Consider the following 21,971-nt stretch of genomic DNA (forward strand, 5'->3'; position numbering starts at 1 on the left):
TTGTTGCACCCTGCCTCCATTACTTGTAATCTGAAACTGGTTTTCTTGCTTGAAGGTGATGGGGAAACACAGAGATGAGACTGTTCATTCATTCGCTTCAGTATTAGCGTGTCTGGGTCACTCGAGGTCCCAGGCTCTCAACTATTATTATATATGTTGTCAGTTTGTCTTTTAGTATCAATTGTTAATCATAAATGAGCTTCAAAATGAATGAGAATCAAATTTAATTTTAAAGGCATAATAGGCCTACTCTAGTTATAAAACTTACCAAATTGTTGAAAATAAGCCAGCCTGTGCTTTTAATTGTATGTTTGTTTTTTAAAAAGGCAAAAGGCCAAAGTTTCTTTGCACACCTCCCCCCCGAACCTCTTGTGCCCCTGTTTGTGCACCACTGCCTTAGAACAGTGTTTAGATCCAGTTACACAATGTACAAGGTGCCTTGTCTTTAGCCCAATATTATGTAGAGAACTGTTTCTTTTAGACAATAATTGTGACTGGCAAAATTTCAAAATTAAAAGCTAACTGGTTCTGTAGCATGTTACTCGAAAGGTACTATTTTGATCAATGAAATCTTGGGTTTAAAATACCTTCATTAGGTCTTTACATTCCTTGAGCCTTCATTTTTTTGAGCTTCACAGGGAAGAACAGGGAGATGCCAGTCTTGAGTTAGGTACAGGAACCATCCTGTTGGCTCAGGACAGAATAAATCAGGATGGCCATGAGGGAATATGCTGTGGGTTTCACTTTGATATGCGAGTTCCAAAAGGGGCCATTGTGTGGCTGTGCCTACCTTATGTGCTGGGGTCTAACCTCACACCTGTGAGCCATCAGCAGGTATAGTAGAAGGGCCTCCTGCCTCATGTTCTCTAGATAAGAATTCTCTCCTGTTGGTGTGCTGAATGATGGAGAGAAGTGATGTTCTGTGCTTTCTTCCAGTATGTGTGGTCTTTAATTTCTACATATACACTAGGCATTAATCAAGTTCTTTATTAGAATCTGTTTCTTTGGCTATCTGTTGTTGTTGTCTGTAGGTCTGATGTCTGTAGCTATATTTCCTTGAGCGCTCCTGAGATCACAATTCACAAACTAAGAAGGGCAATGGTTTGGTCAATATTTGAAAGGGAGGTCTCAGAAGAAAACCACCCTTTTCAGTTGATACCTTTTAGGCTTTCCCCTTCAGCATAAAATTGTTGTGTTACAACATTGTGATACTTTGGTCACAACATATCACTATGTTAAATGAACCCCAAAGACATTTTAGGCCACTTAATGCAAGATGTGGGATAGAGTTTCATAATCAGGACTGTTCCTTGTAAATGGGAACATGTGGCATTCCTTCCTTTTTGTACTGAATTAGAAAGCCCCAGCATTCTTTTTAAGAACATAAGAACGGCCATACTGGGTCAGACCAATGGTCCATCTAACCCAGTATCCTATCTTCTGAGATTGGCCAATGCCAGGTGTTTCAGAGGAAATGAACAGAACAGGTAATCATCAAGTGATTCCCCATTGCCCATTCCCAGCTTCTGGCAAATGGAGGCTAGGGACACTTCAGACCTTATTTTTGCATCCCTGCACATCCTCGCTAATAGCCTCCATTAACTTATCCAGTTCTTTTTTGAAACCTGTTATAGTCTTGGCCTTCACTACATCCTCTGACAAAGAGTCCACAAGTTGACTGTGCTTTGTGTGAAGAAATACTTCCTCTTCTTTGTTTTAAACGTGCTGTCTATTCATTTCATTTGGTGCCCCCTAGTTCTTGTAATAACATTTCCTTATTTACTTTCTCCACACCCATCATAATTTTATAGACCCGTATCATGTCCCCCCTTAGTCATCTCTTTTCAAGCTGAAAAGTCCCAGCTTTATAAAGGAGCTTATTGTGTTGTAAGAGATGTCAGAAGAAGTAGGTGCTCCTTGCTATATGTCTTCTAATCATCCTTAATCAGGGACAACGATCCTGACACCAACATGTCTTCAGAAGCAAGTCTAGGGATGGGGTACTTACAACCGGGGTCTGACGCCTTATCGATGGCTGTTCTAGAACCCCTGGGGCATGCTTCAGAGGCTTCTCTGGTACCTTGCCCATCTAAGTCACCCTCAAGGCAGTGACACATGTCCATTACCATTCTCAGTACTGATCAAGTACCAGAGGTTTTAAAACCAGACCCAGTTGGTATAGCCTCCTTGCAAACATCCTGTACATCCTCTGAATACATCTTCATCCCCTCCCCTTGAGGCAACCATGTCATAATCATTGACCCTGATTCAGGATGATCATAAGACATATCAAGAATTTTTAAAAAGAATTGCTAGTTCCCTAAAAATTTTGTGGAAACCCCCAGCATCTCTTCCACCCACTGCTAAGAGAACAGAAAGGAGATACCAAATGCCATCCCAGGATCAAGAATTTTTCTAGTCACACTGTTAGGGTTCCCTCCCCATTCTGAGATACAGATGTGGGGACCCTTATGAAAGATCCCCTAAGCTTATTTCTACCAGCTTAAGTTAAAAACTTCCCCAAGGCACAAATCCTTCTTCGTCCTTGGACGGTATTGCTACCACCACCACCACGTGATTTAGACAAAGATTCAGGAAAAGGACCACTTGGAATTCCTGTTTCCCCAAAAATATCCCCCCAAGCCCCTTCACCCTCTTTCCTGGGGAGGCTTGAAAATAATATACCAACCAAATAGGTAAACAAAGTGAGCACAGACCAGACCCTTGGGTTTTTAGGACACTAAAAACCAATCAGGTTCTTAAAAGCAGAACTTTATAATAAAGAAAAAAGTAAAAAAAAGTACTTCTAAAATCAGGATGGAAGGCAATTTTACAGAATAGGAAGATTTAAAACAGAGGATTCCCCTCTAGGTAAAACTTAAGTTACAAAAAACAGGAATAACCTCCATTTTAGCATAGGGAAAATTCACAAGCTAAGACGAAAGATAATCTAATGCATTTCCTTGCTTTACTTACAATTTTTGTAATCTTAGATGCTTATTTCAGTTAGGGTTTTAGGAGAGGTTTCTTTCCTGCCTGGTCCCTCTCTCTGTCCTGAGAGAGCACAAACAAAACCTCCCCCCACAGATTTGAAAGGATCTTCTTCCCTTATTGGTCCTTTTGGTCCAGGTTATTTGAACTTCTTAATCCCTTACAGTTAAAGGAGGGATTTTATGCTACCCGTAGCTGTATGTTTCACACATACACACACTCTCTCTCTCTCTCTCTCTCTCTCTGAACTGAAGGTTTTTTGGTGGTGACTGCAGTCAATGAGAAATTATGACAAGGATGCTTCAAATCCACACCTAAGCATAAAGATTAAAAAAAAAAACACCCTCTTTTTCTTCGAAGAATTTATATGACCTCAAAGTTACAGTTTAGAATTGCAAACTACCCAGCTCTCTTAGCCAGATACTTTTTTTCAGTTTGGGACAATATGGCTAAATTAATTGACAAATTGCCAGATGACTTAAGCAAGACTATCAAGCCATGATTAACGAAGGTCATTTAGTAGTGAAAACCTTGTTTCCAGCCGCCTAGTATGGTGCAAACTCTGACTAGTGTCACGGCATGAGGTAGGCACTCCACTAGGTTGCAGTCATCTGGGATTCCAGCAGAGATCCACTGGACAATCGAAGACAGAAAAAGCACTGTATTCCCTAAAAGATTCTAGGGCAACTTTTAGATATCTGGGGTCTTCCTCTTAAGGACTGGAGTGTAAGTAGTTTCATCCTCAGACTCTCCAAAGGTATCAATTGTACCCTCGTCTAAGACAACCTGAACAATTTAAAATATGCTGTAAGTCCCAGAGATGGAGATCATCAACTCCATCTTGTGCTTTAACTTAATTGAGGCAACCTACAACATCTGAACAGTCTGTTTAACTTCTTAGTTGAGGTCCGCGTACCACTGTGTGAAGATCTGATCTGGTTTTTTTCCCCAACCTTGTAGTGAAGCAATGACTCATTGGTGTAGTGCCTCCTGCTGGTCATCTTAGGTTTTAGCCCGCCAGCATATTGAGCGCCTCCTCCTGGCTGGTGTCTTGCCTGCCACTGGCCCCCATGTCCCTCCCAGACCCCAGTGCCCCTTTACCTTGGGGTCCTGTCCCCTGGCAGTGCCCCCACACTCTGGGGCCCCCCTCCCAGGGGAACCCCAATCCTCTATCCCCACCTTGCCTCAGTGGCTACTGCCAGTCATCATCTAGCCCTGCTCACTGGGCAGACTGCAGTCTGTAAACCACTCATCATTGGCAAGGGGGGGTTTGGACCTGCTGCATTTCCCTGCAGCCCAGTACCTCTCTTTCGGCCTTGCACAAGGCCTGCAGCCTGGGGAAGTTACCACACTGGAGCTCCCCAGCACTTTTCTACCTCTGGTACCTTGCTCCTAGGCAGCTAGGTCCTTCTTTCTCCACCACTAGAGAGAGACTGACTTAGCTCCTGGTTCACAGCCCTTTTATAGGGCCAGCTGTGGCCTGACTGGGGCGTGGCCGCAGCTGTGGCTGCTTCCCCAATCAGCCTAGCCTTTTCTCTCAAGAGCGGGGTAACTGCCCCACTATAAACCCAATGACTGCGATTTTTGAAAGGACTGGACAAACGCTTTCCATCTATGGTGGATCCCATGTATCCATGGGATCCAAATCTAGTTTTCGCAAAAAAGAAAAGGAGTACTTGTGGCACCTTAGAGACTAACAAATTATTTGAGCATAAGCTTTTGTGAGCTACAGCTCACTTCATCGGATGCACCGAATGCATCCGATGAAGTGAGCTGTAGCTCGCGAAAGCTAATGCTCAAATAAATTTGTTAGTCTCTAAGGTGCCACAAGTACTCCTTTTCTTTTTTGCGAATACAGACTAACACGGCTGCTAGTCTGAAATCTAGTTTTGTAGACTCTAATGGGTTCACCTTTGGAGCCTGTGTCTGTGTGTTCCTTTTTACATCTTTCCATGAAAGTAGCATTCTTGGAGATTATTACCTTAAGTAGGAGTATAGGAGAACTACATGCTTTAGTTGCCCCACCCCTCCCATATAAACTTTCTATAAAAGACAAGGTCTATTTGGAACCTCATCTTACATTTCTGAGTAAGGTAGTGTTGGACTTCCGCCTTAATCAGAGGGTCTCATCACAAGAAGAGCCAAGACGTATTCTTCCTTTCTCTCACCTTTATTGTGACTCTGCATGCGGCTAGCCAGTAGGTATGTGCAGCTGCAGAGACTCTGGCACTAGAGGTACACTTTTTTTTTTTTTTAAAGCCAGATTATATCACATAATTACTTAACTATTTGTTACACTGTTGCACTTTATCTTCACTCATGTTCTGTGGCAAAGGTTCTGAGCATTTGAGTTTGGATTGTGGTTTATATAGAAAACTTCATTTTAAATTATTTAAGCACAGAAAAATGGAGTGGCCCAACATAAAATAGACCATTTGAAGATGCATCTTTGGAAGAAGTGAGGCTTTCTCTTTCCTCCCACTTCCTTTACTTTCTTCTCCTTGTCTCAACTTTTCTCTTCTAGTTCAAGTCTTGTACTGTAATGTCACATACAGAGCCTTCCCTGCATTTAGATTTTATTGAATAGATGTGCTGGGAGCATTTTGTCAGAGTAGTGCCGCATGGGAGTCCATCGCGCCTGTGCTCTGAGATCTCCAATTAATTTCCAGGACCATTTCAAGATGATGATGGTTTTGACTGATGAAGTCCTGAATGGTTTGAGTCCTAGCGTCTTTGAGAGTAAGGCATCTGTCCTCGTGGTACTGCAGCAGTTGAAATTAGTGCTTTAAACTTGCTGTAAACTGGAAGCAGCTGGTGGCAAGATGATTTCAGTGTGGGACCTTTGGTTCTGGAACTCATTATTGCCCGGTGTTTGATATGAATCTGTTGACCATCAGGACATGTTGCAAAGCCTATTTCCTCCCACTTTTTCCCCCTTCCCCGAGCATATGAGTAGAAGTGAGCATTGAGGTCATTGTTGATCATCCTGTTTTATAGGTAGTTCTGATGGGTTAACTGCTTAGGAAGGAATTTATTGGGTTTTTTTGGTTCATTCAGTAAGCTTTGTACCAGCTTTTATTGTACATGTACCTCAGTCATATGATAAGAAACATTTGAAATATGAGTAAATATATAAAATGTTAAGCCATGTATAGCATGACAGCTCGGATACAGGACTGGCCCATAATATTCACATCCGAACAGACTGGAGCTACAAAGCCTGTATCAAACCCTGTGAAATTCCTAAGGTTCACATAAGCTTTATCTAATAATTACAAAAATATAACTCCCATTTTAAAAAATACTAATTCAGAACTGATGTGGATATAAACCTCATGCACCCTGTCAGTTACTAATGCCCTTTGACTTCATTCATCCTCTTTTTTTTGTTTGTTTGTTTCTTCTCTGTGTTACATGGATATTTGAAACTTACGTTTCTCTTTTCAAGTGGCACTGCCCTCCTTTTAGCTTGCAAATTGCTTTTAAGTGCATTGAGGAGAAAGAGTGATAAATTCAGGAAAATCTAGGTGTTGTGAGAAAAGCATTTCTGTTGCTATTTCTAGGTAGTTCTTGAGCAAGATCAGTTCTGGTCCATTTCATAACCGACTCCTAACTGCAATTATTTTTTACTTAAAAAAAACACACCCCAAAATATTAAAACATAAAAAGCTTTTTTAAAGATGGTTTAAAAATAATCATTTATTTTCTATCTTTTGTTTACAAATTGGGAAATCAGGGTCATCCTTTCCTTCTGTTTAGAATTGGGTACTTACACGAGAAACGAAGTTTAGCTTAATTATCTTTTAAGCTAGTATTTTGTGCTAAACTGAATTTCATACAGATGCTCTAAGATTCTACTGTGCTCTAAAATGTAAGAATCGTTATTTTATATTATAGAGTCATTGGTTTTTGGTTTGCAGTAACATTTTTCTTTTTTCTTTAGAGAACAAGTACGATTTAATGGATTTGGGATTTTTATCTTTATTGTATATCCTGGAGCATTTGTCGATCTCTTTACCACCCACTTGCAACTTGTATCTCCAGTCCAGCAGTTGAGAATATTTTGTGCAGGTAACAGAATCTGTGTTATGTTAAATCTTAATCTGTCCAACAAGTTGTTCTTTTGCATGTGTTATTATTGGTTAACATTGAAGTCACCGTCATGTTTTTCAATTCTTTATGGTTTTAGTCTAGTTACTGGTGAGCAAATGTCCCTATAAAGAATAGCATCTCCAAAATTGGTATCATGTGGCACCCTATTTGGCAATCTTGGTGGAGAGTCCAGGAAATGAATGGACAAGCAGACTAAAATCTTCTCTTCCCCCTAAAGGTGGTCCCTCTGTTTTTTGAGACTGAGATACATTGTTGGGTGATGGGGAGAAAATGTATAGTATCACTGCCCATACTGACCTTGTTTGGGGTTTTTTTCAAACAAGACTTTAGTCTCCAGGAGGTGGAACAAGCTAAAAAAAAAAAAAAGTTGTTGTATCCTAGATTCAATTTGGGAATAAAAGGTATGGCAGTATATCTGTAGGAAACATTTTGGAAGTACAGCTTGAGTTTGCTGGGAGGTCATTTTAAAAATGAGTAATTATAAATAATAAAAGTTAGGGTATCCGTTCCTACTGTCTTTACAAAATATAAACAAGTTCAGCATAACTTACAATAAAGGCAACAAGACCTGATAACTTCCAGCAATGGGGCTGTGATTCTCCCCAACCTGAGAAATCTTACTGACTTTTTTAGGGGGAAAGGAGGAGTATGGGAGGGGGAAATGGAATAAAATCAGGGGGGAAAATGGGTGTTTACATGAAATGAACTACAAAATACATAGTGTGACCCATCATTTCTGATACCCTTATTCACATTGAATAGTTTAATTCCTGGAGTACTCCTGTTGAATTAAATGGAAGCACTCTTGCAATACGGTGTTACTCAGTGTAAGCAAAAGTATAAGAATCTGGTCCTTCATAAACACTTTTATTCCTCAAACATTAAAAGCCACATATTAACCAATATGAAAAGTTTTAGTTGTTATGAGTTTAAAAAGTAAATATGAAGAAAATGATATAGTTTCCTTTTTACCATTTCATGAGAGTGACATAATATGTAATTTTTAGTTTTACTCCTGATGTTGGGTTGCCCCTTGCTGTTTTAACTGTAGAGATTTTTGTCTTTTTACTTTTGTACCTTTTTCTTCTCGATTTTGATGACTGTGGATTAATGTCAGGAATGGTTGGTAAGAGGAGCTTCTCTAGGTGTCTGTGTATTTAATTCTCTTAAATTCCCTATTCCATTTAAAAAAATGATACTGTATAATTTGGAATGGTCAGCAGCACCAAACTTTCTAACTTCAACTTCAGTGCGTTGATCTAGAGCAATAGAAAACATCTTTTAAGTGAACATGGCCTATATTCTTTATTTTGCATATTTCTAAATACTGATAGTAAAGCCTTGAAGCATACTAGCTGCATAATGAGCAGCCAGTACAGTTGTTGAAATTTGGGCAGGATTACCTGTCACAGATGAACACCCCATGGCAGTTTTACTGTCGTATTCTACAATCGATGCAATCTGAGTGGATTTCAACACAGCATGTTAGTCATCTGTTCCAGGGATTCTCAACCTTTTTCTTGCTGAGGCCACCCTCAACATGCTATAAAAACGCCAGGGCCCAGCGCGGGGACTCGAGTCTCCGGGCTGGGAGGGGACCCTTAGGCATAGGCATAGTTCTACTTCTGTTTGGGGAGCAAGAGCTGGGAGGGCTTGAGCCAGCTCTGCACAGCGGGGGCCAAGGAGGGAGCACCACCTCCACCCCCTGACTCACTCAGGAGGCAACCCAGCCTGTCTCGGGGGGGAGCGGGGATGCAACCAAAAAATATAACTCAAAGTGGGGACTCAGTTCAAAAAGTTTGAAAAGTGCTCAGAGTGCAGGGAGGGAGTTACTAGGGCTGTGCGAAGTGAGGGGAGTAGCTCAGGCTGCCAGCGGGGGTAGCTAGGAACTGAGTACGGGGAGTGGGGAGCGCCTCCTAGTGCAGTTCCCAGCTTGGGGGGTGGGGAGATGCTGGGGCTCTCGGCTTCAGCCCCCCATCGCTGCTCCTGGCTTGTGGAAGGAGGCTTGCTGGCTTCAGCCCCACACCACTCCCGGATTCAGGGCTTGAGTGGGTGCTGGCATAAGCTCTGCGCCGCTCCCAGCCCCATGCCGCTCCTGGCTGGGGTGGGGGGACTGCTGGGTTTAGGCACGCGCTGCTCCCAGCTTGGGCGGGGGGGTCATACTGGCTTCAGTGCTGAGGCTAGGGGCACTGGGTTTCAGCCATGGGGCTCTGCGGACCCCCAGTTGAGAACCACTGATCTATTTTATGGGTTTAAGGTTGCCCTCAGGAAGGAAAGGGGGCTGAAACATACACAAAAGGAAACACACAATTCTTTATTCAGCTTGTAGTTCAAAATGATCCTGGAGTTGTAAACTCTATCACCTGTCTGGGGCTTATTGTATCAGAGAGACCTGCAGCTACCACACAGTGGAGCTCCTCCACCAATGCTGTAGGAATTTGGAGACGCAGGGATTCTGTTACTGCTGGGGAAAGTGGTATGTTGGTCTGCCTAGTGTATTGCTGCTTTACAAAGACTTTGGAAATCTGTTGTTTCACTGAGTACTGCAGCTGTAATTTGTTGCAAAAGAGCTTTTACACAGAGCACACCAAAGCTAAGCAGTGTTAAGCAAAGCAAAGTAATTCTATATCCCAAACATATCAATAAACCAAACACTTTCAATGTAGATATGCAAAAAGAAAAGGAGTACTTGTGGCACCTTAGAGACTAACAAATTTATTAGAGCATAAGCTTTCGTGAGCTACAGCTCACTTCAGCTGTAGCTCACTTCAGCTTATGCTCTAATAAATTTGTTAGTCTCTAAGGTGCCACAAGTACTCCTTTTCTTTTTGCGAATACAGACTAACACGGCTGCTACTCTGAAACCTGTCATTATGCAAGTGTAGATATGGTGACCGATTTTTTTTGTTTTTTTTCCCTTTTAAGCTGACGATTTCTTTAAAAATCAAACATAGTCCAGGTAGCCCAGACAGAACTGAAAAAGAGGAGAGGTCAAGGTCCATAAATGCCTCATTGCAACTGCTCCCCACTATTGCATTTTGTGCAGGAGCAAATAACATTTGTAAGTTATGATTAAAAATGAATTCTGTATTTTGTTGACTAATAAATGCCAAGAACAGCTCTTGCCAAGCTTGAAACAGTAAAATGAAATGTATGTAGTGATGACAGGTAACAGTAGAGGCAGATTGCCATGGCCATACTTGAATGAACAGTTATCAGTTAGTTGTATCAAGTAAGTGCATTTTGATACAGCTAATAATGCATTTTAAAAGATGAGATTGGAGTATTTAATGACGATTAGGCATATTGTGCATTAAATTTTACTAAAAGCTTCATTGTTTGGCATTGCTGATTATTTGTTTATTTGAGGAACTGAATGAGCTTACTCCAATTTTTGAAGACCTGAAATCTAAGTTTAAATAATAGAAATCAGATTTTTATTATGATTGCTGAAGAAGTAGGGAATATACACTGAAAGTTTCTTTTGTAGCCCTTTCAAACTTTTGAGATATAAAAAGTATATTTGTTGTGCAGCAGATGGCATCATAAGTTCAATAATATTGAATGAGTGTTAAAATAAAGGTTGAGATTTGGATAAAAGCAAAGGAATTCCATGTTATCTATTTATATTCCCAAGTAAAAAAAATATTTTCTCAGAGGAGGGTACATTTCTTGTAGCATCTTTGAAGAGTCACTGGAATGTATGTACTTTTTAATGAGAATTAAGTAGATTTTAAGAAATTGTTTGAGTCTTCAGGTTGGTTTGGTTTTTTTTGTTGTTGCTTTGTGAAGCCTTTGTCTTTTTAAATACATCAAAGACATCATCAAGGGTGCTGCCTGAGATTTACCTTTAAGGAATGTAAATATTTTGACAAAATTAAGTTGACCTCCCAGCCTCAACCTTTCAGACCTTTTATGCCTTGCGTATCTGGGATGGATAAAATCACTCACTCCTCTAGATTTCTCTGCCCCATTCCAACATAGTGAACTGTACGTCAGTGGTTCTCAGTTCTTGTGTTTTTAAAGCTGCTCTTGTTATCCTCCAACAGTGTTGGTGACCCCTCTTTTTTTATTCTGTTTAGTTTCTCCTCCCTTTCTTCTTTCCTAACTTTCTCCTTTTATTTTTTTAGTATGTTTTTGTTTGTTTTTGTTACACATATCTTTCACCATAAACTTTGAGGGTAGCTTCTCTACTGTCTTGTAACAGGCTGCCAAATCAAAATGGTAGCTTTTTACTCTTGCTTTGTAAGGTGCAAGGCATAGGAGGATCAGTCTCTTAAGCTTCTTGCTTTTTGGTGGTATCTATAAATCAGACTACTAAAAGATGGATTATTATAGGGTTCTTCCACAGACTGCATTGACGTCAATGGAAATGTATAAAATTTGAGAGAGATGAAAAATTAAAAGAAACTTGAACACAAGTTGTCTGTATTACAAGCTGTACTAAAGTAATTGTGTGTTTTAAAAAATGGCATGAAAGCTAAAATAAAATGGTTGTTGCCTATTTAATTTATACTGTTGTTTTCGTTATTTTACTTTGGGATGAGGGGAATTCATGCTCAGGGTTATAGTTTGTGTCAATTTAATTTCAGTCAGATGTGATTTAAAACCCACATGGAAAGAAATCCCTTTAAAAAAGAACTATTCATGAAAATGACGACAAACCCTTAACTAGAGCATTGCACAGACAGAACTTTGGTTCATGTTCCCTTTCTGTGGCCTCAGAATCCTGAAGGAGAAATCAAATTTTATAAGACTCATAATGATGACTCACAGTGAGTATCTCAAAGGGATAATCATGAGATTCCATTGCATCTTATGGTTGGTCCATTATATACAGTGGGAGAAAAATGAGTTTAAAAGATTTTGAGATTAATCTTTCTCTTATGTAATAAATCATTACAGTACTGTAATGTGGAATTGGATCATATCCTTCTCAACAAGATAAGATACTGTAAGGAAACTCCATCACTGGAAAGTTGCTATGAATTGGCCACACAGAATATTTGTCCAAGCAAACAAGTAGAACTGGAAAATTTCTGTACTAGGTGTTGAAAGTAACCCTGGTTTTGGCTTCCTAAATTCACATAGCTTCCTGTGAAGCCTATGCTTGCCTTAGTAAGAAAAGTGATAGACTAGGAAGTGCTGATTGCACAAGGTAGTTTCCTGGGACAGCTTTGGGCCCAGATTTTCCACTCAACATTTTATAAGTATTTTATTAAAGACATAGTGTAACTTGATTATTGGGAGTCTATCAGTCTCTTCCCTGCTTCCCTTTTTGGACTTGTATTCTCCCCCATTGAATATATGGTACCACTGCGTAAAGAAAAGTCATTGTAGTTGATTATCAGTAATTAAACCACCCCAGTTCCTCTCTCTCCCATTTGAATTACATGAAGATGTGAATTTTTTGAGCAGATGTCAGTATGATGCTTGCTATGGTTTTTTTTTTTTTTAAGACTCTAAAGCTGTACAACCAAAAGAGTACTTGCTTTGGCACTAATACTATAAAGACTTAAGCACTTGAATAACTCTATGAATATGAATAGTCCCATTGACATCAATGGGGCTATTCCTGTTGGTAAAGTAATTCATGTGCTCAAGTCTTTGCAGGATTGGGACCTTTATCCATAAATCAGGATCCATAAAGTAGGCTAATTGTGTTCATAGCTACTTGCAGTCATTCCAGGAAAGTTAGTTGGAAAGACACTGATATTTTACAGTTCAGAAACACTTTTTTGTTAGTTTCTTGTGCCAATGTTTCCTTAGAAGGTCAATATTTTTTATTTTCTTTGTAGGTGTCTGGCATAATTTTGTTCTTGGTGTTGCGAGTCTCATAGTTCTGTTCCTGCTGCCAGCAATTCTTTTCCCATTGTACTACACTGGTGTTGGGGCACTTGTCATTGAGGTCACAGAGGTATGAACAGGTCTTGAACGATTAATTATATGCTGTGTGACCTGAAACATTTCATTGGCTAAAATTTGATCACTGCATGAACACTTTGATCACTGCATAAAAATTCTTCTTCCAGCATTTAAAAAAATGTTGCTTCAGTTAAGGTTGCCTAAAGAAATCGTATAGACAAACATACTGCATTAAATCACAGAACTAGCATTTATACAAAATTTCTGTACTGGACCATAAAACATTTTGGATAGGGTATCCAAAGTGAGTTAGAAGCACAAATCACTGTGACTGTCAACTGGACTTGTGCGTCTAAGTCCTTTTTCAGAGTAGCAACCGTGTTAGTCTGTATTCGCAAAAAGAAAAGGAGTGCTTGTGGCACCTTAGAAACTAACAAATTTATTTGAGCATAAGCTTTCGTGAGCTACAGCTCATTTCAAGTCCCTTTTGGCACTTTTGGAAATGCTATCCTCCTCCTGATAACTCAAACCACAAAAAGAAATGGTCTGTAAAGACTATTCTTTAACTACCAAGTTAATATAATTTACTATGTGTATTTTATTAACATTTCAAATTATTAGTGTTTTTACTTAGAGCAACACAAAATACACATGAATAAGAAGTATTATACGTCAGTTAATTAAAAATGGTAGTGGTGAGTTTTACAGGTTGACTTGCCTGTTTTGCATTTGTTTTATTTTAATCTTAAACTTATTTTATTTAATGAATAAAGATGTATTTTTATCTATTTACCTTAACTGAATATTTCCTTTCTTTCTGATGTTAGATTTAGACTTTTGGATTATACAGCCTTAACACTTGGTAAATGAAGTTTTTCCATTTGTTTAATTTTCTGTGTACTCAGATAATTTTATATTGTATTTCACTGTCATAGGACAATTTTGCATATAATACAGTCTGATTATGATGGTTAACATGCTAAAAAAACCAAGTGCAGTTTTTAAAAAATGATGGAGAATTTTGTGCATTCTCACATGACCTTGATTGGTTGATTTTTTTCCTCTCCCTTTCTGCCATATGTAGTCCAAGCTTGGGTCCCAATCCTGCAAACACATACACGAGAGTGATCTTCAGTTAAGTTTTGTGATGGTTCCAGGACCCACCTGCATGGATTTAGTGGCAGGATTGGGGCTTTTGTGTAGTGTAGGCTGCCACTATGTGAACTGAAAAACATTTTTAAAAAATTCTGCAATACTCCATTGGATCCAGCATACTCTGTTCTTTGAGAAACACACACTGTTTAGCTGACAGTGCCCTGATTTTCAATGATATTAATAAAAATCTAGAGTGAACTTGCAGCCTTAGTTTTGTTAAATTAAACTGATGTCAGTCCCAGCTAATGAGAGAGAATAATGACCACACTGGTTCAGTGACCCAGTGCCAGTATAACATGAGAGAACAGTGTTAAGACTGTCAGGTTGATCCTTTGCTCCCTGGGTGAGTAGGATCTGGGAGCACAATGGAGGCAGCTTGCTGAGCTTCTGGAAAGGGAGTACCTCATATCTCTTGAATAATCAGCTATTCAGAGCACGATTGATAGGTAAAGATGACAGGCATCAGGTCTTTCTGGGATAAAAAAGGAGCTGACATAACTGAGGTCCTATGTGGGAAGAGAAAGGGAGAATTCCCTGGTGTACTCCAACATTATGGCTTCACTCCCCCAGAAGAATAGGTGAGTCCTGCTTGTCTGAAACTCTGAGGTGTTAGCTTCTGTCTCTTGAATCTAAAATTAGTTTTTTTAAAAACAAACAAAACATTCATTTGAATGAAACTAATTGCCTGAGGATTTCAGATGTCCGTTGAGAGATTTGGATAATTGAGGTCTACTTGTATATGAAATGAGACACTCTTTGTGGAGGAGTTTGTTTTCCTAATGCCCTGCCTAAGATTCAAATAATTAGATCTAATAATCTGAGGTTTTCTGTTTTTTCAAAAAAATAGTTTATTAGCTTAAGTGTTTCTTGGACATTTAGAAGAACTATAAACTAATCCCAGCATTATTAAGAATGGTAGTGTGTCTGACTTCCTTTTTACCTTTGCAGGATTCTCCTGCCAATGGACCCAGAGGTCTTTTTGTTGGAGACCTTGTAACTCATCTGCAAGACTGCTCAGTTCGTGGTGTGGAAGACTGGAATTCCTGCCTAGGAGAGATCTCACAGAAGACACAAATTGGGTACTGCATAAATGCAGCAACCCTACAGCAGTTAAGCTTCCCAGCCAGGGGTATGATTATTTGTATACTCCTTATAAATGCTCCTTATAAGTATTGTCTATAATAATTTCATCAGCTCTTAAAGATTAAGTTTGATTTAGGATTTGTTAATTGGTCGGATTTTTGGTTCATCAAGTCTGGTATCCTGTCTTTGGCATTGACCAATATGCAATTCCTTTTTGTAAAATACTGTATTTGAAGAGGTGGAAGAAGAATTAATTTCTCCTATCTTCCGGTCATTTTAGTTTATGGCATGACGAATGAGCTTTCATTACCTCTTTGTAAAATTGCATATACTGTTGTTGCCAGTAATAATCCAGCTACAGTGTTCATCTCGGGGATCTTTTGCAGGTTGTCCTATTGCTTTGTCTGATTTGGTAGGAAAACATGAATGCTGTGAAGGTGTGTGGGGTATAAGGTAACAGTGCTCTTTATTATGAGTGCTATTGCAGATCATCCCATTATGATAAGGGTTGTTTTTTATTTTTTTATTTTTTTTAACAAAATCTTTGCGAACTGTGAATTATTTCTATTTCTTGATTCTGTGTGTTCCATCTAGAGCAGTGGTCTAGTGGGTGCAGGAGGGGATGCAGAGTGCAAGCTCTGGGAGGGAGTTTGGGTGCAGGAGCAGGCATGGGATGCTGGCGCGGGGGGGGGTGTGTCAGCGCTGGGGCAGAGATTCGGGTTGCAGGAGCGGGTATGGGATGCAGGCTCCGGGAGGGGGCTCAGGGCTGGGGGTTGGGATGCAGGGTCCCACTGGGCGCCACTTACCTCAGGTGGCTCCCAGTTGGCTGCGCAGCAAGGCTAAGGCAGGTTCCCTGCCTGCCCCAACCCCACGCTGCTCCTGGAAGAGGCCAACGCACCCTTGCAGCCCCTGGGTTCCCCGTTCCAGGCCAATGGGAGCTGCGGGGGCGGTGCTTGCAGGCAGGAGCAGCGTGTGAATACCCCTGCCACTCCCATCCCCCCCTTTATCCCCCGCTGCGGGGCCATGCTGGCCGTTTCTGGGAGCGGCGTGGGGCCAGGGCAGGCTAGGGATCCTGCCTTAGTGGCAGCCCTGCTATACCACCAGGCTTTTAGTGGCCAAGATCACGATCGACTGGGGAAGTCTCTAGGATCGATCGGTCGATCGCGTCCGATTGGTGACCACTGATCATCAACTAAACTAAAACCAATCACGCTAAACTAACCTAAACATAGATTAAACCATGTCTTGCATGATGCCCAGGAACTTTTAGAGTTTCGTTGAAGCAAACTGTGATGGGGACTGAATTCCAAAGATGAACATCCTCAGCTGAATAAATCCTCCCACACCAACCTTGAGAAGTTTGTTTTAACTTTAAGACTGCACAGCAGTCACCTTCCAGCCATTCTTAACTGCCCTACCTCAGTTGGCAGTCTTTTGGATAACCAGGTTCTAGACCATTTGAGCTTTAAAGATTGTTCCCAACCTTTTGCATTATACTTGGAAGTAAACAGGGTCCCAGGCCAGCTCAAAGGCTTGAGTGTACGTGTTTCTGATGTGTACTGCTCTTCATGTGACATTCAGAGTGCTAATTCTGGTCCCAGTGATCCCTTCTATCTTTATAATCTATTAATCTCTTTTCCTATTATGTAAACCTGAAACTGGTATCTCCAAATGATGCCAGGGGTCAGATTCCAAGCATTTAGACAAACTAAGTTTGAGTCACTCTCCGAAGGAGGTTAGGGCAGCCTTGCCACATGCCCATAGCTGGATTGGGAAGGTAAGGGAGAAGCAATGCTGAGATGTTTCCGGATCCCAGCCTACCAAAGATGAATACAAGAAGATCCCTGCGGTCCACAGGAGTGTAATTTCAGAAGCAAGAGAAATAAAACTGCATATTTTGTAACCCTCTTATTCCCGTTTGGACTTAAGTACCAGAGTTGATTCTAAACCCAGTGGTGTATTGTGTTAGAAGCCTATGGTCCTTGCCACCGCCCAATCAGACAACTCTGTCTGCATTTCTTAGTGGTGAGCCTCCAGCAGAGATAGTCATTCCTCTGAAATGAAATGAACTCCGTTATTCAAACTGCAGTAGTTGTCATTTGTCAAAATCTCAACAGTTCACATCTCAGCATCCTTTCTGTTAATACGTTGTATTTATAATGAGCCTATATTGAAAATGGACCCTAGGCACTTTACAATAAAACAAATACAGAATAAACAACTAAAACAGGTATAAAGCCATAAAGAGATCAGTTTGCCAATGGCCGTCTGAAATAAAAATAATTTAAAATGTATTTTGTAAAGGAGCTAATTCCATGATCATCCACACATCAAAAATATGTCATTGCCTAGCCCTAAGGCTACAGCCAAAAAATATGTATAGTACACTTCTGCACCTGCAAGCCCCAAGCTCCAAAACTCTGTGCTGTTGGACCTCAGAGAGTACAATTGTATATAGGATGCAGGCAGCTCAAGCCTTGTCTGCATATAGAAGTTGCATTGGTTTAAAAACCTACTTTAGTTAAACTGATACAACCCTCTACATGGGCACTGTTGCATTGGTTTAAAACTGGTTGGTATCCATTTAGTTTGCATCACTAAGTCCGTATGAAATCAAATTATGATTGTCCACATAGGATTTTACACTAGTTTAACTAAATCCATTAAAAAACGCACTTTTAGCTGAACAGGGGCCTCAGAAAGTTGTCAGGGCCCCAGTCCGTTAAAAGCTTTTAATGTTTTAAAACTGTATCTTGAAGTTGGGTCATTCCGAAAGAGCCCGGGAAGGGAATGCAACACCAAGTAGCAGAATCCCTCTGCTCACCATTGGTGCCAGCTGCAGGCAACAGATCAAACTATTTTGTAACAATATTCAATAAATTATAGTAGTCTATGTATTAAGGTGATAAGATCAGCCTGTGGGAGAGATGGCTGCAGTCTCGTGATGTTCTTAGGTGAAGAAACTCATTTACAACTATCGCTGACATCCAAATCAGGATCTCTGAATTAAAATAATTCATTATAATTCAGCAGGCTACAGAAATGATCATTTGATTTTATTCAGAGACGTATGTATTTTTGTGATTTATTATGAATCTGTCATTCTGTACTCATCTAAAAATCAGTTGGTTGTGTTCCTCTGTAGTCTACAGAAGACTTGATGGCACTGTTGAATGTTGTAGTAACAGCAGCCTCACCGATGTTTGCTTTTCATACAGCAATAACTTGGACAGCCACCTGGTAAGTTACTTTCGCCGATGTTCAGCTTGGTATCACAAATGTGCACATAATTATACAGTGCAGTGTGTAGCACCTTCAATCTGAGCATCTCAAAGCTCTTGTCAAATATTAATTAGCTAAGTTTCACAACATTCCTAAGAGGTAGGCAAACATTCATATCCCTATTTTCCAGCTGAGGAAACTGAGAGACTGTATGGTTATGTGATTTGCCTAAGGCAGTGGTTCTTTTCCTAATTGCCATTGTGGGCCACATATGCAGCTTTCTATGTGTTACATGGGCTACATCCACACTATATATACTACCTGTATGGCTCTCAGGATGTCACATGGGCTGCAGCTGTGTGCTGATCGGGCTACAAGCGGGCTGTGGATTAAGAACCACTTGCTTAAGGTCACATAAGCAATGTGTGGTAGAGGTAGAATCAGATCCCATTCCTCCTGGCTATATGCCTTTAGCCAGGGGACCGTTATTTCTCACTTTGCTTATACGCGGCCACATTTATACTTTGAAGGCACAACAGTTGTGAGTAAGTACAAGTGAACAAGAGACCAACAGCAGCTCTTGAGAGCAGGGAGGAATTGTTAAACGTGAGCTTGATGCTGCCAGATCAGAGCACTTTAGGCTCTGAAGCAGCAAAGCATTGGAATACATGCTCAGCATTAAACAGCTGAAGTCAGTGGTCTGCACATATGCCTAAAGTTAAGCAAGTGCTGTGCTGGATCAAGGCCCAGAGTGTTCAGCATTTTGCAACCTGTACTGCCAGTGGCTGTTGGCTGAAACCCTCCGTTTCCCTCCTCTTCCTCTGACTTAATCATCTTGTAGAATATGGGAAAATGTTAAGTGCCGCTGGGGGATTTTACACTCCTCTCTATTAAAATATAGGAGCCCTATTGAAAAAGTAAGTGTTTTGAAAGATGCCACATTGAAAATGGTGGAGCGAATTCAGCAGTTCTTTCAGGATCCACAAGAAAGCATAGGTAACAGCAGTGCTCTGCCAGTGTTCCCCAGACCTGACCTGGAGTAACCATCTCAAGAAACAGAGAGGAATTTATTCCCCAAATTCATTTGATCCCTCTGATGTGATGTGATATTTTTTGTGGGGATTCTTGTCCACTACAAATTGGACATAAACAATCAGTTCATTTCATCTTGAATACCAAATAGCCATCAGTTCTAATAGCCCCTGACCTGCACTGGGTTCAGATAAGTCATTCACTTATAGCACTTTGAGGTTCTTGGATGCATGGCTGCTGTTTAAGGGGAAACACTTTTTCAGGCTTTTGATGTGCAAGGGGACTAAGATGGCTGCTCAGCTGCTTGAGCAGTTTTTTTAAACTGCTACTTGCAGAACTACACAGCAACAGCAGGGGACTTCTGAATGCTTTCTCCCATCCAGCATGATAGAGACTGGCATAGGGAGGAGACTAGATTCCAGTTAATGGGGAGAGACAGACACAGCCATGTGTGCAGGCCCTGTACTGCCAGTGTGGCTGTTGGCTGAAACCCCCTGACAGCCTCCCTTCCTTGAGCAAGGACAGAGAGGATGAACTGTGCCCCAGCTTGCCCTGAGGAACAAGAAGCAAGCCACCATAAGCCTCTAGGAGGGGATGAGGAGAAGAGATTTCATTTCCTCCTGGGTTCCACTGCCCTCTCCGTATCCTGTGGTGAATGGGAGAAAAGATCCTGGTCTCTCAAACTGCAGAGGGAGTGGATATGGTAGGCAGACTCAGGAATGCAACATTGCATTGAATGCTTCAGGTCAGAATGATCTAAACATTAGCCATCAGAAGTGCCAGGCATATTCGATTTTAGGATTTTTCTTTTAACAAAAGCTTTAATTTGCAGATACCATGGCTATAAAAAACAAAACTCCATAGACAGACTTTAGCTTCATGCTGTAATATGGTGATGTGCATTTCCCCTGGCTCTGCTCATTCCCAATTACTTGAACCATTCTGTCTCTCCTGTATTTAGATTTTCAGCTAATGTACATGTTTATACTAATCCTGCTTTTAATATGCACACACACATGCCCCTATGCCTGTCTGGCAGAATGCCAGGCTGAATATGTTTGCACCTATGTATTAGTGTACAGGGGATCTGCAGGGCATGCAAGGATGTACACATGCATCAAAACAAAAAGGATCAGAACAATATTCTTCGTATCCTAGCTGCAAATCACTGAAATCAAATCAACTTTTTCTGTTTTGCAAAGAAACATACAGAACAGTATGTTTGTGATCTAAATTTGATAATTATTTAAAATATCCTTTGCAGTATACCTGTCTGCCAGCACGAAAAGCTATTGAGGCTAGCCAAGTCTGTCGAACCAACATGGATTGCCAGAAGGATTTTGTTCCAAGTTTGTGTGTGACACCTTCTTTAGAAAATCAGACAAGACTAATCAGAGTGAAACATCCACCCCACATTGATATGTTGTTTGTAGGACACCCAATGCATCTTCAGTATACAGGTTTGTATTATTTATGGGAGAATTTAAATGAAGAGGGTTATGGCATAGTTAGCTTTGGCAGGCTGCTTGAATAAGGTATTGGAGGGCTTGCCAGTTTGCTTCATTTGTGCAGAATCCATTCCTAGCTCCATTCTATTGTTCCTTTCCTAGTTACAGTCAGTGGAGATGCTGGAGTAATTAAGAATAAAAGTGAAATGTGCACAATGCAAAGAGGTGTAATTGTAGTAGAAACAATATATTAGGTGACTGCTTATTCAAAAAAAGTGTGAAAGGGACACTTCAACAGATCTCATTTGTCCTAACAGGTCCAATTTGTGCATTGTCCAATGTGTGAACTGCACAAGGCTCTAGCACTCTTCAAAAGCCTTCAGGGAACCTCTGGATTGGAACAGACACAATTGTTCCTTTAAATCCTGCCCAGTACCCAAATGTTGCTACAAGTCCACATGATGTTTTCCTTGTAAATATATAAGGGTTTGGTTTTGCCACCCTTACGCATGTTGAGTAGTTTTTTACTTAACAAGAAATCCTATTAAAGTAAATGAGACAACTAATAGATTAAAGAATGAGGAGTTCTTGTGGCACCTTAGAGACTAACAAATTTATTTGGGCATAAGCTTTCATGGACTAAAACCCCCTTCATCAGATGCATGCAGTGGAAAATACAGTAGGAAGATATATATACACAGAGAACATGAAAAAATGGGGGTTGCCATACCAACTATAACGAGACTAATGAATTAAGGTGGGCTTTTATCCGCAGAAGAAAAAAAACTTTTGTAGTGATAATCAGGGTGGCCCATTTCCAACAGTTGACAAGAAGGTGTGAGTAACAGGAGGGGAAAAATTAGGATGGGGAAATAGTTTTTACTTTGTATAATGATCCATCCACTCCCAGTCTTTATTCAAGCCTAATGTAATGGTGTCCAGTTTGCAAATTAATTCCAATTCTGCAGTTTTTCGTTGGAGTCTGCTTTTGAAGTTGTTTTTTTTTTTGTTGGAGTATTGTGACTTTTAGGTCTATAATTGAGTGATCAGGGGGGTTGAAGT

General features: G+C 40.5%; 1 protein-coding gene across 2 annotated transcripts in view; it reads left to right on the forward strand.

The window, feature by feature from the left end:
- MBTPS2 (membrane bound transcription factor peptidase, site 2) overlaps window positions 1-21,971 on the forward strand; it is a 45,579-nt gene that overhangs the window by 12,556 nt on the left and 11,052 nt on the right. For both annotated transcript variants that reach the window (XM_038382256.2, XM_038382273.2), the window contains exons 5-9: window positions 6,935-7,062; window positions 12,903-13,021; window positions 15,073-15,253; window positions 18,353-18,447; window positions 20,726-20,921. In XM_038382256.2, the coding sequence (XP_038238184.1) occupies window positions 6,935-7,062; window positions 12,903-13,021; window positions 15,073-15,253; window positions 18,353-18,447; window positions 20,726-20,921 (719 nt within the window). The remainder of the gene's footprint in view (window positions 1-6,934; window positions 7,063-12,902; window positions 13,022-15,072; window positions 15,254-18,352; window positions 18,448-20,725; window positions 20,922-21,971) is intronic.

Source organism: Dermochelys coriacea, chromosome 1 (genome assembly GCF_009764565.3).
Source record: "Dermochelys coriacea isolate rDerCor1 chromosome 1, rDerCor1.pri.v4, whole genome shotgun sequence".
NCBI classification, from domain to species: Eukaryota; Metazoa; Chordata; order Testudines; family Dermochelyidae; genus Dermochelys; species Dermochelys coriacea.